General features: G+C 35.5%; 2 protein-coding genes across 3 annotated transcripts; one reads left to right on the forward strand and one right to left on the reverse strand.

Annotated features, from left to right (window-relative positions):
- The first annotated feature begins 834 nt into the window (after positions 1-834).
- On the forward strand, positions 835-10820 carry LOC100244257 (ATPase 11, plasma membrane-type). 2 transcript variants are annotated; one of them, XM_059733886.1, is made up of 21 exons: positions 835-1284; positions 1802-1893; positions 2581-2700; positions 2828-2926; positions 3049-3186; positions 3311-3445; positions 5172-5351; positions 5547-5753; positions 5873-5992; positions 6434-6553; positions 6984-7106; positions 7203-7307; positions 7398-7520; positions 8370-8534; positions 8702-8848; positions 8953-8985; positions 9093-9174; positions 9286-9446; positions 9621-9833; positions 10036-10218; positions 10393-10820. In XM_059733886.1, exons 2-21 carry the CDS (start codon positions 1840-1842, stop codon positions 10420-10422), a joined length of 2538 nt encoding a protein of 845 aa, XP_059589869.1. In that variant the 5' UTR covers positions 835-1284; positions 1802-1839; the 3' UTR covers positions 10423-10820. The 2 variants fall into 2 exon arrangements, with proteins under 2 accessions (XP_059589869.1, XP_059589868.1); XM_059733885.1 differs by having other exon boundaries at positions 838-1284; positions 7398-7542; positions 8610-8848.
- Positions 10821-11347: 527 nt separating this feature from the next.
- On the reverse strand, positions 11348-14154 carry LOC132252753 (RING-H2 finger protein ATL22-like). Its single transcript, XM_059733888.1, has 3 exons — positions 13370-14154; positions 11950-11976; positions 11348-11872 (listed from the first exon to the last, which is right to left on the reverse strand). Exons 1-3 carry the CDS (start codon positions 14007-14009, stop codon positions 11685-11687), a joined length of 855 nt encoding a protein of 284 aa, XP_059589871.1. The 5' UTR covers positions 14010-14154; the 3' UTR covers positions 11348-11684.
- Positions 14155-14333: the final 179 nt, after the last annotated feature.

Below are 14333 nucleotides of genomic sequence, written 5' to 3' on the forward strand. Positions count from 1 at the left end.
TTTTTTATTTTCTAAAATAAAAAAAGTAGGAAGTCATGTTTAAGATTTAAAAATAAAAAGCAGTTTTTTATTTTTAAAAATATATCTAAAAAATGATTAAAAATAAAGTATTATATATAAAAATTATTTTTAAAACATACTTAAAAATATAGAAAATATGTTAAAAATATTTTAAATTTAAAAAAAACATTTATTTTACAAAATATTAAAAAATAGTTTTAAAAAATTATTCTAAAAAATTATTAACTAAAATTATTTTTGAAAAATAGTTATCAAATAAAATCTTAAATTCTTTATAAAAAAATTTACAGATGAATGGAAAAACACTATGAATTTTTAGTAGATAAATTATTTAATTATATTATATAAAGTTATGAAAATGTATATTAAACAATAAAGAAACATGAAAAAACAAACTTTAATAAATGCATTTTTTTTTTTATATATATTATAGAATTACAAAAATAAAAAATTTCAAGAAATACCAAAATACAAGAATAAGTAAATAAATAAATTATTTAAAAATCTTTGTAAATAAGAATATATATATTAAATAATAAAGAAATAGATACATGATCAAAATAATTAAGGAAATGCATAAAATCAACGGTATAATGGATATCAATTACATGCACATAATCAAGCAGGTAACAAACATGAATTCCCTTTGATAGATAATTCCATAAATTATAAGTAATGAAATATTAATTAAGGAGATGCAATAAAATCAAGTGCATAGTAGGAAGTCAAATATGTAACAGACAATAATCCTGATGATTCCATAAATTAAGACAATCAAATAGTATTATATACTCGATTTTAATTCTTTCCCGTTATGGGCTTGATTTTGTGATTCCCTTAATAGTTAGCAGGAAAGATATGTAGCATGGATGAAATTGACATTGTTTCATATGTTGGTCCAAACATTTTCTTCAACGATTCTGAAAGCTTCTCTCTATGCTTTTTGTGCTGGAAGCTTTGGTGTTTTTGGCCACCATTTGAGGGAAATTTTTTGAGTTGTGAAGTGGGTTCATGTTGAAGATACCCACCACTGTTTGAGTCTCTGTAGGTACACATTGTTTCAACTACGGCTTCTGTTGCTAATTTTCACGAAGGATTTGAAATTGAATATCTTCTAGTGTTTGTTTATTGGCGCTAAGAGAATGGGGTAAATTTACTGCTGTTTGGTCGAGAGAATGAAACAAAAAGGAAAGAAAATGGGATTTTGAGAATGGTTCTTCTTTGTTTTGGTAACTGAAAGTTGTGAGCAGCTTACTCTATGGGGTAAGCCAAAGTGTTGTGTGATAGGTTCCTGAGTTTAGGTTTTGGTTATATGGGTTACCGCTAACTTAAGAATCAAATGTTCAGAATTTTAATTTCTTATATTTTCCTGCCATTTCTTCATTTTTGTGATTCTGTTATGTATTTATACTGCAATACCAATTTGTGGGCTGAAACTGCAATGTGAAATGCAGTAGACTAATGAAATTTCAGTTAGCCATCTAGCAACTCCTGAGAAGTGTCATGTTTGATTTTTCATGTTAGAGAGTTTGGGAGTGTTTCTATTTGAAGTGCTTTCTCTAGAACCATTATGGGAGAATCAACTATCAAGTGCTTGTTTTCTTAGGAAGCACCACAAGTGATTTTTCAACTTTTCTAGTAGTTATCAAATGGATTTTATTTATCCTTTTGTGTGACTCCTTGGCCTTAAACATATGGTAACAATGCAAAGTGTGTGGGTGCTAATGGGTGTAAATTTCTGCATCATATAGTAATATGACGACCAGTTTCGACGTTGCAGATTATCCAACTTTCCACGGCAGTGTTAGGAGAGCCACAATGGACAAAACTGCAATTACCCTTGAAGCTATCAGCAAGGAGATTGTTGATCTGGTATTTATTTTACGTTTGTCACATTACTATCTTGCATTTCCTGGTAATATAATGCTGTGTATTAAGTTACAGAATAGGCTCTGGGTGTGGTTTTTCTGCTTCAGTAGTCAGTACCATCTGAAGTCTTCACAAGAGATTGTGGTATTATATATGCCTTTACTGGGTGACCACTTAGAACTCCTACTGTTCTTGGTAAACCACATAGCCCTCTTAGAGTAAAAATGTTATCTTTGTTTCTAAATCATGATCTCTTGTAAGTAATATAGGGTAGTGTTCATTTTCCAAGTCTTCTTAGAGGATAGGCTCTATTTCTTGCTGCAAGTTGGGAATGGAGGCTTCTATTTTATTGAGATAAAATTGAATTACATAGTTCAATATATATATTGTTCCTACTACGTTGGTGATATAAATTCTGTACTTCAGATAAGAAAAATTATTCATAGAACTGATTCAGTACTAGGTATCCTAATATTTTCAACTCAATTTAACTTAACAAAGCCTTAATTCTTAATTCTAGCTACTTGGGCCAGGTGAATTCTCTTTTTTTTTTTTTCCCTAATAATGTCTATCTAGAGCCATGATGCATATATATCTTAGAACTGCAATACTGTTTTACTACATGGGTTGGAGGTTCCACCTTCAATTTTGATTAGGTGACTGCACCAATTTATAAGTCTCTGTTGGCAGGAGAACATCCCTCTTGAAGAAGTTTTTGAGAAATTAAAATGCACAAGAGAAGGTCTCGGCTTGGATGAGGTAGAGAAGCGATTGAAGGTGTTTGGGCACAACAAACTTGAAGAGAAAAAGGTCTCAACTTGTGTTCTTCTCTCTTCTCTAGTTATAGTCTTCCTCGTCACCTCTCAGAAGTTCAGTTTCATTTTTGGTCGAGTTCCCAACTTTTTCTTGATTTGTAGTTGGGTCATTTTCTTTTCAGGAAAATAAGATTATCAAATTTTTGGGATTTATGTGGAATCCTCTCTCATGGGTTATGGAAGCAGCAGCAATCATGGCCATTTCTCTTGCACTTAAAGAGGTAAGTCTATAGATATCTATCTTACGTTGATGTTGGAAATCCCCTTTTGAAGACACTTGATTGAACTGAACTCAGAGCCCAATCTTATCTTTTTTGACTGTTGCAAACGCTTTTTTGTACAGAATAAGGATGTAGATTACATAACCTTTCTTGGCATTCTGGCACTGCATATTATCAATTCAGCCATCAGCTTTGTAGAGGAAAACAAAACTGGCAATGCTGTGGCTCGCCTTATGGCTTGGCTGGCTCCAAAAGCAACGGTTTACATTCTCACATTCTTTCAATCTTGGATTTTCCACCAACTATTTCAATCTATTGTTTCCATTACCCCATCTAGACATCTTTCTGTATTTCTTGCCTTCAAAATGTCATCTGCTTCTTCAGGTTTTACGAGCTGGCAAATGGAGTAAGGAATATGCTTCTGTGTTGGTTCCTGGAGACATTGTCAGTATCAAACCAGGAGATATCATCCCTGCTGATGCACGTTTACTTGAAGGAGATCCTCTGAAAATTGATCAGGTATCTGATCATGTTAAATTCTGAAACTAACTAATGAAGAATGTTTGAATCTGATTATGAATGTCTACTTTGCAGTCACTTGTTCTATATATCAGTTTGAGATGTGTGCACTTGAAGCTTGAATTGACGAGATAGGTAGTTTAGGACCTGAAATGAAGCTGAAAATGCCAGAATGGAATTGGAAATGATCTCTAACTTTCTACTTTTGTTCTTTGATCCTAATTTTCTCTGCAATCAGAGTGCTGTATTCAAGTCTATCACCAGTGTATATATAGGTGATAGCGCCTCGCTTACCAAGGCGTGGGCCCTTATTGTAGAGGGGCTTCTAGTTTACTTTAATTTTCCCTATTAAAACATTTTTATTCTTGAAATTTATATAGTTTCATTACTTTTTTGTTGTCTGCTTATTTTAAATGTTGGAATCTTTATTTTTTTGTCGATTGGATTGAATTTTAAATCATATTTTATAAAATTGATGTGCATCATACTTAGCATTTCACTCCACTTAGGCACACGCCTAGTGCCTAATCCCTAAGAGACTTTTGCGCCTTAGGTGTGTCTTGTACCTTTTAAAATTGTGGTTACCAGATTATTGGAAAATTTCTGTTCTAACTGTTTCGGTCTCCTTAAATTCCCTTCCCAAGTTGCTTCTCTTCTATTCATATAGGCCCAAATAACGGCTGCCTCCAAGTCTCTCAGTTAAAAGAAAAGCCCATAAAAACAATTCTTTAGCTTCTAATGGTCATGCATCATTTGAAATGCTGGTTAATATCATCCAGTTGGTTAGCTGTGCTATTTCATTTTCCCCCAAGAAATTTATGATAAAAAAAAAAAAAAGGTGTCATTGTCTGTCTTAGATCTTCATAATTGCTACTGTAATTCTTTACTTTTCTTTCCTTTTCTTTCCTTTGCTCCCTTATGGTTAGGCAATCCCATACATTTTTAGATAAAATTTGGCCTCATGCCTAACATAATCCTTGTGTTACCAAGTGCTACTGTGGAATGGCATTACTAATGACATGATTTTTATAGTTCATAGTGATAATTTCTTACAAAGGAAAAAACCATTAGTCTTTCTGGAGATACCTTAGGGTGATTTCAAATGGTCAAAAGATGCGTATGGATTATGTATATCCAGAAAAAGTGGGAGAATATTCATCCTTCTTGGGGCTGAGGAACCAAATACCAGATCTGACTGGCCTGATAAGGCAACGCATTATCCAATTACACATTTTTTATCAGCAAAAGTATGCAACTTGTATTGGTCAGCACTCATCCTCAAAGAACTTGGCAGATCATCTTCTAAAAGAAAATTATACCATTCCCAAGGGTTTCAAGGACCGATTAGTATTTCAAACTGTTGAGGTTGTTGAACCAGAAAATAAAAATTTAATGTTGCTTCATACCTTCCCAGAACCATGTTCTGTAGTCCTGCCTTGAAATTCTGTTTCTTTTATACATTGAGTGTAGGGTAGTGTGTTACCATGAGAATGTGGTCAAAATACTGAAATTTAGCAGGGTTACTTATTTGGAAATCTAGAAATGTTATAGTTCTATATAACTTTTAGTTATGGATAGATGTGGAGTACCTGTCATGATATTTTACGTCTTAACTTCTATCTAATCATTATGCGACCTGAAGTGTTTGCAAAGAGATTTGATTTCATAAAAGTAAAATTTGAGTGGCTTCAATTTCTGCGTTTCTAACTACAGTCTTCTTTTTCAGTCTGCTCTCACAGGAGAGTCACTCCCAGTGATAAAACATCCTGGTGAGGTAGCTTACTCTGGTTCAACATGTAAGCAAGGTGAAATTGAAGCCGTTGTTATTGCAACTGGAATGCGTACTGTCTTTGGAAAGGCAGCTCATCTTGTGGAAACCACCATACATGTTGGGCATTTTCAGCAGGTTTATTCCTGAAACTCTTAATCTTCATAATATACTCAAACAGGTAGTCATGGACTTCTGGTATCAGTCTGAAACTTATAGTACTAGGCGCATGGAATTTATAACAACACATGAGGCCTTGTGTGTAACCCATGAGAAAGAATTTGTTACTCCATTGTGTATTTGGGGATTCATCACTTTACTTGATGGTTTCAGGTTTTTACTGCAATTGGAAACTTCTGCATTTGCGCAACCGCCATTGGGGTGTTAATTGAGATCATTGTAATATGGTGGGTCCAACACAGAGATTATCGTTCTGTAATATATAACTTGCTTGTCCTCCTCATTGGTGGTACCCCAATTTTCATGCCAACAGTTCTGTCCACTACCATGGCCTTCAGTTTTGAATGCCTATATCGGAAGGTTTGTCGAGCTAATATTGACATAACATTTTGGAATTGTGCCTTTGCCTTGAAAATTCTGCAGAAATTATTCAAATAATAACCTGGGAGTTTTAAAAAATTGAACAATCCCTTGAGCAGGGTGCTGTAACTAAGACAATGACAGCTATTGAGCAAATGGCTGGGATGGATGTGCTCTGCAGTGATAAGACAGGAACTTTAACTCTTAACCAACTTACAGTAGACAAGAATATGATCGAGGTACTACTTCTTGTCCTCTTATGACAATTTTCATTTCCTTGAATGGCATAGCAAAAAACTGTACTGTAGCTTTGTTTATAGTAACTGAGCTTAATTAAGGTTTGCTTTGGTGGTATGATTGATGTCTCACACTAAACTTTGGCCTGAGAGTTGTTTCAAGTTCACTAGCATGAGCTTTTATTCAAAAGAGCTTCCAAGATCCTATGGTTAACGTGTATTTGCATTGAATAATTGCCAATTGGCTCAGAATATAAATAATACTTCTACTGCTGGAATCTTCATATAAAATTTCAGACTCCAATATTTGCCAGAAGTTTATAGATATCCTGAAGAATGGATCCAAAGAGCTGCAGAATCAGTGCGATTACTTGGGTCTGTCAGAATTCTAGTCTTTTCCATTTTGTTTTGCAACATATATTGACATGATTGACTTTGCTACAGGTTTTTGCCAAAGGTGTTGACAAGGAAATGGTTTTATTGATGGCTGCAACAGCTTCAAGGTTGGAGAATCAAGATGCGATTGATGCTGCCATTGTTTCAATGCTGGACGATCCTAAGGAGGTATTGGATCCCATTACTTAGAATATTCATGCAAGTCTAGTAATATTCAGGAACTATGTTCACCTGAGGCTCCTTTTGAAATATATAGACCTAGTGCACTAGCTTGATGACCCAAGAAGTCTTGAAGATCTTTTTTGCTTAAGTTTTTTCTCTCTTCCTTTTGGAGAAACTGAAGAATATGAAGGTTATCATTGGTCTTTTAGTGTCATCATTGCTGTTGTTGTTTCTGTTGGACAGGAATGAAATGGGCATCTTTTTAGTATGCCTGGAATCCCTAATACAGTATTAGGAAAAAAATTCATGTAGACTTCTTCCAGCTTTATATATTTTTATGTGTATACATAACAGTTGCATTCTCCATGCTTGTGAAACAAACTCGAAATTTTGATAATCCATTCTGTTGATTTTTTTTCCTTTCTTTTGGTGTAAGGCACGCACTGGGATTTCAGAAGTTCACTTCCTTCCATTCAATCCAACTAATAAGAGGACAGCGCTTACATACATTGACAGTGCTGGTAAAATGCACAGAGTTAGCAAGGGTGCACCAGAGCAGGTATAGCACTTTTCACTTTGAAGCCTTATTAGATTTGAACCCTTGGGCATACAATTGATTCAGAAACTTTGGATTCCCTTTACATGTGACTTGTAGATTCTCAATTTGGCACATAACAAGTCAGATATTGAAAGAAGAGTACATTCAATAATCAATAAATTTGCAGAGCATGGGCTTCGATCCCTTGCAGTTGCTTGTCAGGTAAATTTGTTTTTATTCACTTGCTGGTGTTTTTTGGAATTTTGTTCCACAAATGTCTGAATGAATGAGGGGCTGTTCTCTTTGCTACAGGAAGTACCAGCAGGCACCAAAGATAGTCCTGGTGGACCCTGGGAATTTCTTGGTCTTCTCCCTCTCTCTGACCTTCCTCGCGTTGACAGTGCCTTGACAATTAGAGGAGCTGTAGATCTTGGAGTAAGTGTTAAGATGATTACAGGTGACCATCACTGCTGATTCTCTCATGGAGCTTTCTATATTTAGAATGATTTGTCTTTCAAGAGTCTTTAATTGTGTCAACTGGGTGTATTCAATATTGCTACTCTTCAATGAAACTTTTAGAACAATTGGGCAGGCTATTTCCAACTGGTTCACTAATGTAAAAAATATGCTTCATGAGATTATTGATAAAGACAATAGAGATGATGCAAACAGGTTGCATACACACATAAAAGTACCTCTCAAATTGAGAGGTTTTTCTAGTTAACCACCATTATCCTTGGTTCCTATGACAAAAGAGAAAAACATAGACTAGAGAAGAACAAGCTAGCCAAAAAAACAGATGATTCTGCAACTGCAGCAAAATGATGGTACTTTGATTTATAAAGAAGGGTGTGAATGTATATGAAGAAGTGGTTGTTTGATTGCTAGAGAAGGATCTAAGTTCTTTAGTCTTAGTTTAAGGCTCTCTTAGATTTGGTGTTGTGTTCATTGGTACTTAGAATTTCTTAGATATCCTTTTGTACTTTCAAACACCTGTATTTGAAAGTAATCTTTCTCATGCCTTTTGACACGCCTCTTACCTTGGTGTCTTTGAGGACAACCGGTCTATCTTGACACAACTACAGTTTTTTTCATCAACTTCATCGTCACTATATCTACCTTAAACCAGGATGGCAATCCAATCTCTCCAAGTTTTACCAATCTTCTTTAGGAATTTTTTTCTCTCTAATTGAAATTGAAAATCGATACCTTACATGCACCATTATATATACCAAAAAGAAAAACATGCATCATGACTATGTCTCACATTGGATCCTTTTTCAGGTGATCAAATGGCAATTGCTAAGGAGACTGGAAGACAACTTGGAATGGGCACAAACATGTACCCTTCATCATCTTTACTTGGTCATAATAAGGATCAGTCTGTTGCAACCTTACCAGTTGATGAACTCATTGAGAAAGCTGATGGTTTTGCTGGTGTCTTTCCTGGTAAATATGCTGGTTATAAAATGTGAACATGTGAATCTTTTTGCACAACTATTTTTTATCCATTCTTCCATGCAGAACATAAGTACGAGATTGTGATGCAATTACAATCAAGAAAGCACATTGTTGGGTTGACGGGTTATGGAGTTAATGATGCACCTGCATTACAGAAAGCAGACATAGGATTTGCTGTGGCAGATTCAACAGATGCTGCTCGAGGTGCTTCTGACATAATACTGATACATCCTGGGCTAACTGCTATCATTAGTGCTGTATCAACCAGCCGCTCAATCATTCAAATGATGAAGACCTACTTGGTAAAAAGAGATTTTATTCTTTGAGGAAACTTCTCTTAACAAAAAAATTGTGCTTTATGACCATTAATGCTTAAAAGTTTCTTTTCCCCTTTTTTGTTCCCCAGATATATGCAGTATCTATCACAATACATATTGTTGTAAGTTTCCTTTTTTATTTCATTTTCATTGGATTGAATATGGGAGTTTTATCATATGTGCCCACTTTAATGTTCATTTCTGATTGGCAACATGGGTTTTTTAACAGCTTGGTTTTCTGTTGCTGACTGCATTCTGGAAGTTTAATTTTCCTCCTTTCATGGTTCTCATTATTGCCATTTTCAATGATGGTTAGTATTACTAGTCTCTTATGCTTCTATATTGTGTGATTCATGATGATTGACAATATTTTGTTTCCTTGTTTTATTCCCTACTTACCCAACTTGATTACTTGTTTTCAGTTGCTATCATAGCTATATCCAAAGACAGGGTCAAGCCGTCTCCAGTTCCTGAGAGTTGGAAGCTCAGTGAAATTTTTGTGACTGGGGTTGTCCTAGGAACTTACCTTGCCCTAATGACAGTTGTATTCTTCTGGGTAGCCTATGAAACCAGTTTCTTTGCGGTATAACCTCTCCACACCTTGATTTTAGGAAAAATTGTGAACTTACTCTTTATGAAGTAAAAAATGTCTAATTTGTGCAACCAATTTATTGCTCTTTACACTAATCATCTAGGAACAGACTTAAGTTTGCTGGCTAGTGAAACATGATTTAATTTCTTCATTTGTTACCTTCAGAAAATCTTCCACGTAACAAACTTCAACAAGCACCAGTACAATCTCTCAGATGAGAAAACCTATGTTCATCTGTATGCACAGTTGGTATCTGCAGTGTTCCTTCAAGTTAGCATCATCAGCCAGGCTTTAATATTTGTCACTCGCTCCAGGGGCTGGTCTTTGAGGGAAAGACCTAGTTTTGTTCTTGTTAGTGCCTTTGTCCTCACTCAATGGGTAAACTAGTTTCCAACGTCTTCTTAATCTTCTGCTTCTACCTTGTACTGATTTTTTGCTGTGAACTATTAACGCTATCTATGTATATGTATATATGACAATATGTTGTGAACCTTGCATCATGTTTCTTACTAAGCTCCCTATGCAGGGTATGTTTTTGTTTATTTTTTGTTTTTCACTTGAGCAACTGTAATTCTTGCAGAGTGCAACTATGATATTTGCCACAACATCAAGGGAAAATGCTGGGAATAGAAAGATTGACTGGGGTTGGATTGGTGTTATTTGGCTGTACAACATTGTTGTCTATATATTGCTGGATCCTATCAAATTTGGTGTGCGACATGCAGTCAGTGGGAGAGTCTGGGGCCTGATGCTAGATCAAAGAGTGAGTTCCAAGTATCCTTTCTCATAACTTAACTGTTCCTTGATGAGAATTGAGTTGAGGTTGAAGGTTGAATGGGGTTTGATTTGCTCCTAGTGACTGTTCTCAATGGGATTGTTTCCAATTTTTGCTGTTTATATATATCTGAGTTTTGCCAATTTATATAATTTTCCAAAGGACATTCATCACCCAAAAGGACTCTGCTAAGGAAGCCCGCGAGGCTGCTGGGGCAGCTGATCAGCGGACACCTGATGGGCTTCAATCTACTTTGGGAGGAGATTAGTGTCATTGCTGAAAATATCTTGCATCCTTAGCCTTGCCTCAGCGGGTCTAGCTTACCATATGTTTGGAAGTCCTCGACCAAACGAGTATTTAACAGAGAGCCTACAAGGAATTCCATTAATAAATTGGCCGTATTGATCATTTGGAACAAATGAATTTAGTAGATTTTTTTACGAAGTCCCAATGACCATAGATCGAACCTATCCAATTTTTATAATGGGATGGTCGGTTGTTCACAAACTAGTCATACCTACCATTTCTTTTCTGGGGTTAATGTCAACAATGTAATTCATTCAATGATAAACCTAATCCAAATTATAGAACTACGACACAATCAAATCCGAATGAATAAAATATTGAACCATATATGCATGCCCAACACCTTTGGTGTTTGTCCCATAGAAAATTTAAATAAATAAAGCTAACCCTATTGAATTCGGAGTCGGTTTGAATTGGTCCCTTAGGCAATTCTGAAAATATTGGGTTCACCTCTTTTTAAATAATTTTAAAAGAAAAAATGTCAACTTTAATTATATTATTTATTATTTTATTTTTTTGGGAAAATAAATAGTTTTTAAATGATCTCTTATTTATTATAAAATATAAAGTTAAAAAGCTTATCATGCATGGATTCAATTCAACCCGATCTAGATTTGACTCATACAACTTAAACAATTCATCTAACCCGAAAACCTGAAAAAATTGAGACAAGTTGGATTGGGTTGGTTTGAACATTTTGGATTAAAGATCAAATTGGGTTAGGGTTTGGGTTGGATTAGTTGGTGTCTTCAAGTTAGCATCATCAAAACCAATAGACCCCAAAATCAAGTTGCAGCCCCAACACTAAACATTGAAAAGATAAAGTTGTAACTTTATCCAAAATGGGTCACACTTCACATTAATCATACACCTGAATTAATTATACTAAGCTTATTTTTAATACATTTTATCTAATCAGAATGGTACCTCTCAATTTCTTGTGTAGTTACGCCTGCAACATACAAGACAGAGACTTGAATGTGTCAAAGCAGACTTACTGTAGAATGGGATATTACAGCTGTGGCCATTGACTTCTACTTTGTGATGATGATGAACTTCTTTATCATCATTGCCACTGTTTCAGGTATCAACTCAAAATAAACATAAACTCCATTGGATGCTCGTCTTTGAAATCACTTCCATGACTTTTAAACTGGTTGATGAAGACCCATCTTGATTGAATATTCAGCAGTCTTGAGGGCTTTATAGTCTCCCAATGACTTTTGAACCTGGAGGTGGTTCTCTTTTTCCTTCTGACCATTCAGTTTCTTGGAGTTATGGATCTTTATGCTTATCAGTATTGCCACAATGAAAGCAAAGATGCCAGTGATTAGGCCTGCATAGAGGGCATTTCTCAGTGAAATTAAATATAAATGGAATGTAAAATCATTGAGAACTGAATAGAGGGCATACCTATAACCAGATGCTTATTTGAAAAACCTGCAAATTAAGCCAATGGTTGAGGATTAGCATCATTTTGTACATCAAAAGCTTACATGTGTATTGCATCATAGGGTTTATGACATCTCAAAGATGGGTGTTGGTTTTCTTTGTAGTAGTAAGACTATTCAGTGCCCAGTCAATTGTGCCAACTTGAGGAAAGTATGGAAGAAGTATCCTCTCATGCACATCATGGAACAGTCAGTGGAGTTAGGTCAATGGCTCCAACAGCCACGTACCTTTTGGTAGTTGAATGGTCTAGGTGAAGTTATTTTGTTCCTATGCTGCTACTCTTTTTTTTTTTTTTTTTTCCTTGCGGATATACCCATATATGTTACTTTAATTTGTGTGTTAGTTAGCAAGAATTAGGGTGTTAATTTGTGTAAGTGGATCGTTTTCGTATCGTGTCAAAACACTAGTGCTCGATTAAACGGATTAACCTAAACAAGATGCAAATACAAATTAAAAAATATGAACAAAAATATGATCTATTTATTCCAAGTCATATTTTGAACGAGTCAAAGTCAATTCAAGTCAAATCTATGTTATATAGGTTGCCTAAAAAATAATCTATTTATTAAATAGGTTATGCAAGTATAATACGAATTTGTTCTAAATACGATCATACTTAATTAAAATTTAAAAAGAAAAAAAGTGTCAGATTTATTCTCTTAAATGGTGAATCTGATCAAAATTTGTCACCCCGGAAAACACGAATAGATCAAACCTGTTAGAGTAGGGGTGTGGTTTTCTTTTTCTTGTGGCTTTCTCAGTTTGAAAAGGAGCACAACTACAAGGCTGATAACTTGGAGTATGGTATAAATTGCTTTGGTCCCTAGTTCACTATACAAGGAAAAAAAATTCTCATAGCTATTTGGGAAGAATTTAATGGCTCGAATTGCCCTTGGCAGCTGGTTCTACTTTTCAAGACTTATCCCCTTCCACCTACTGAAATAAATAGCTGAATTTGAAGTTGATGGAGACAATCAGACAACTACTCCAATCAACTTGGGCAAATTTGATGTGATCCATAAATTAAGGCTTAGAGATGAGAAAAGGCCTTTGGCCTCACGCTAGAATTAACATTGACTTTACGCTAAAGAACAGGAACATCAATCTTCTTTGTTTGCCATTTACAGTGATCAAATTCTCATATACCCCTTAAACAACTGGACAATTGAACATGTGAACTCTGATACACATTTTGAAATTTCATGAGATATCCTGTTAGTAGTCTATTCCATCAGATGTTTCAATGAATAGCCCATCATGTTTATTTACAAACAAAAAAATGTATATGATGGAGAGAAGAATGGATCATTCAAGGCAAGAGTACTGAAAGGAACAAACCAAGATTTCTAAAGAATTTAAAGGGAAGATGAAATTCAAATACCTTTGTTAAAACAGCTGGTCTGATCCCCTGTTTTAGACTGCAAGTTGCAATGGCCTCCTTTCTCATTGCATCCAGGCAAGGTCCAAGTTAACCCGAGACCAAAGGTATTATCAGAGAGATAAGGACTGTAGGGAAATGGGATTGCAATTGTCTTCATAGGCATGCAAGAAAGTCTAGAAGCCGGAGAAGACTCGACAGTATAGACATGATACTGGGAGCCACTTAGGCATGGTACTGGTGCAAAAGAAGGCGAAAGCTGAGCTGAGCAATTGAGATATGTGTAGTTCTTGACATGATAGTAATACTGGAAGGGGGTGAGAGAGAGATTGAGATTAAGAAAGACCTCATGGACGCAGCTTTTCGGGTCAAGAAGGTTTAGTTTTTTCATGTCATAAGATATGGATTGTATGACCAAGTCGCCATAAGATGGAAACTGAATCATGGTGCTGTTTTCTTTGCAAACCAGCTCGAAGCCTGGGTACCCGCAGTGTTGGGGCTGCTGGCCTTTGAGTCGAAAAGGGAACCGAATATCAGGAGCGCCATCACCACACTTGGCTGGTGGGCAAGTGGCATCAAAAGCTACAACATGCAGAAAGATATCAGAGATGAGGATGAGGAAGACGAAGATGAAGGCTGCCATCAGCCTCAACAGGATTGAGGATGGAATAAAATGGTAATGTTTGGTTCAAGTCGTCTTCCAGTACATTATATAGAAAGTAAAAGAAAGGAAAAGAAAGATATCTTATTGAAAGAGTATGATACAAGGAAACTTTGTGAGAAATTTCCAGTTGACTCAAAGAAACAGGTGAATTTGAAGTCTGGGTCATCGAATATTATTTATTGAGGTTGAGATGTTGTTTGGCGAGAACACAAAAAAGTTAAGTGGGGTACCTAACTCTGCAGGGCCGTGGGGGGAAAACAAGGAGGCAGCATTCTAGATGATTAGAAATTAGTATTTATTCAA

Source organism: Vitis vinifera, chromosome 2 (assembly GCF_030704535.1).
Source record: "Vitis vinifera cultivar Pinot Noir 40024 chromosome 2, ASM3070453v1".
NCBI lineage: Eukaryota > Viridiplantae > Streptophyta > Magnoliopsida > Vitales > Vitaceae > Vitis > Vitis vinifera.

Bases quoted from the DNA above. Each gene is read 5' to 3' on its own strand.
- LOC100244257 (XM_059733885.1), top strand. From the start codon at position 1,840: ATGGACAAAACTGCAATTACCCTTGAAGCTATCAGCAAGGAGATTGTT. The intron at 5,352-5,546 runs GTTTATTCCTGA...TGATGGTTTCAG, and splicing joins ATGTTGGGCATTTTCAGCAG to GTTTTTACTGCAATTGGAAA. The intron at 7,308-7,397 runs GTAAATTTGTTT...TCTTTGCTACAG, and splicing joins CCCTTGCAGTTGCTTGTCAG to GAAGTACCAGCAGGCACCAA.
- LOC132252753 (XM_059733888.1), bottom strand. From the start codon at position 14,009: ATGGCAGCCTTCATCTTCGTCTTCCTCATCCTCATCTCTGATATCTTT. The intron at 11,977-13,369 runs GTATTTGAATTT...CTTAATTTGCAG, and splicing joins GACCAGCTGTTTTAACAAAG to GTTTTTCAAATAAGCATCTG. The intron at 11,873-11,949 runs GTATGCCCTCTA...CCCTCTATGCAG, and splicing joins AAATAAGCATCTGGTTATAG to GCCTAATCACTGGCATCTTT.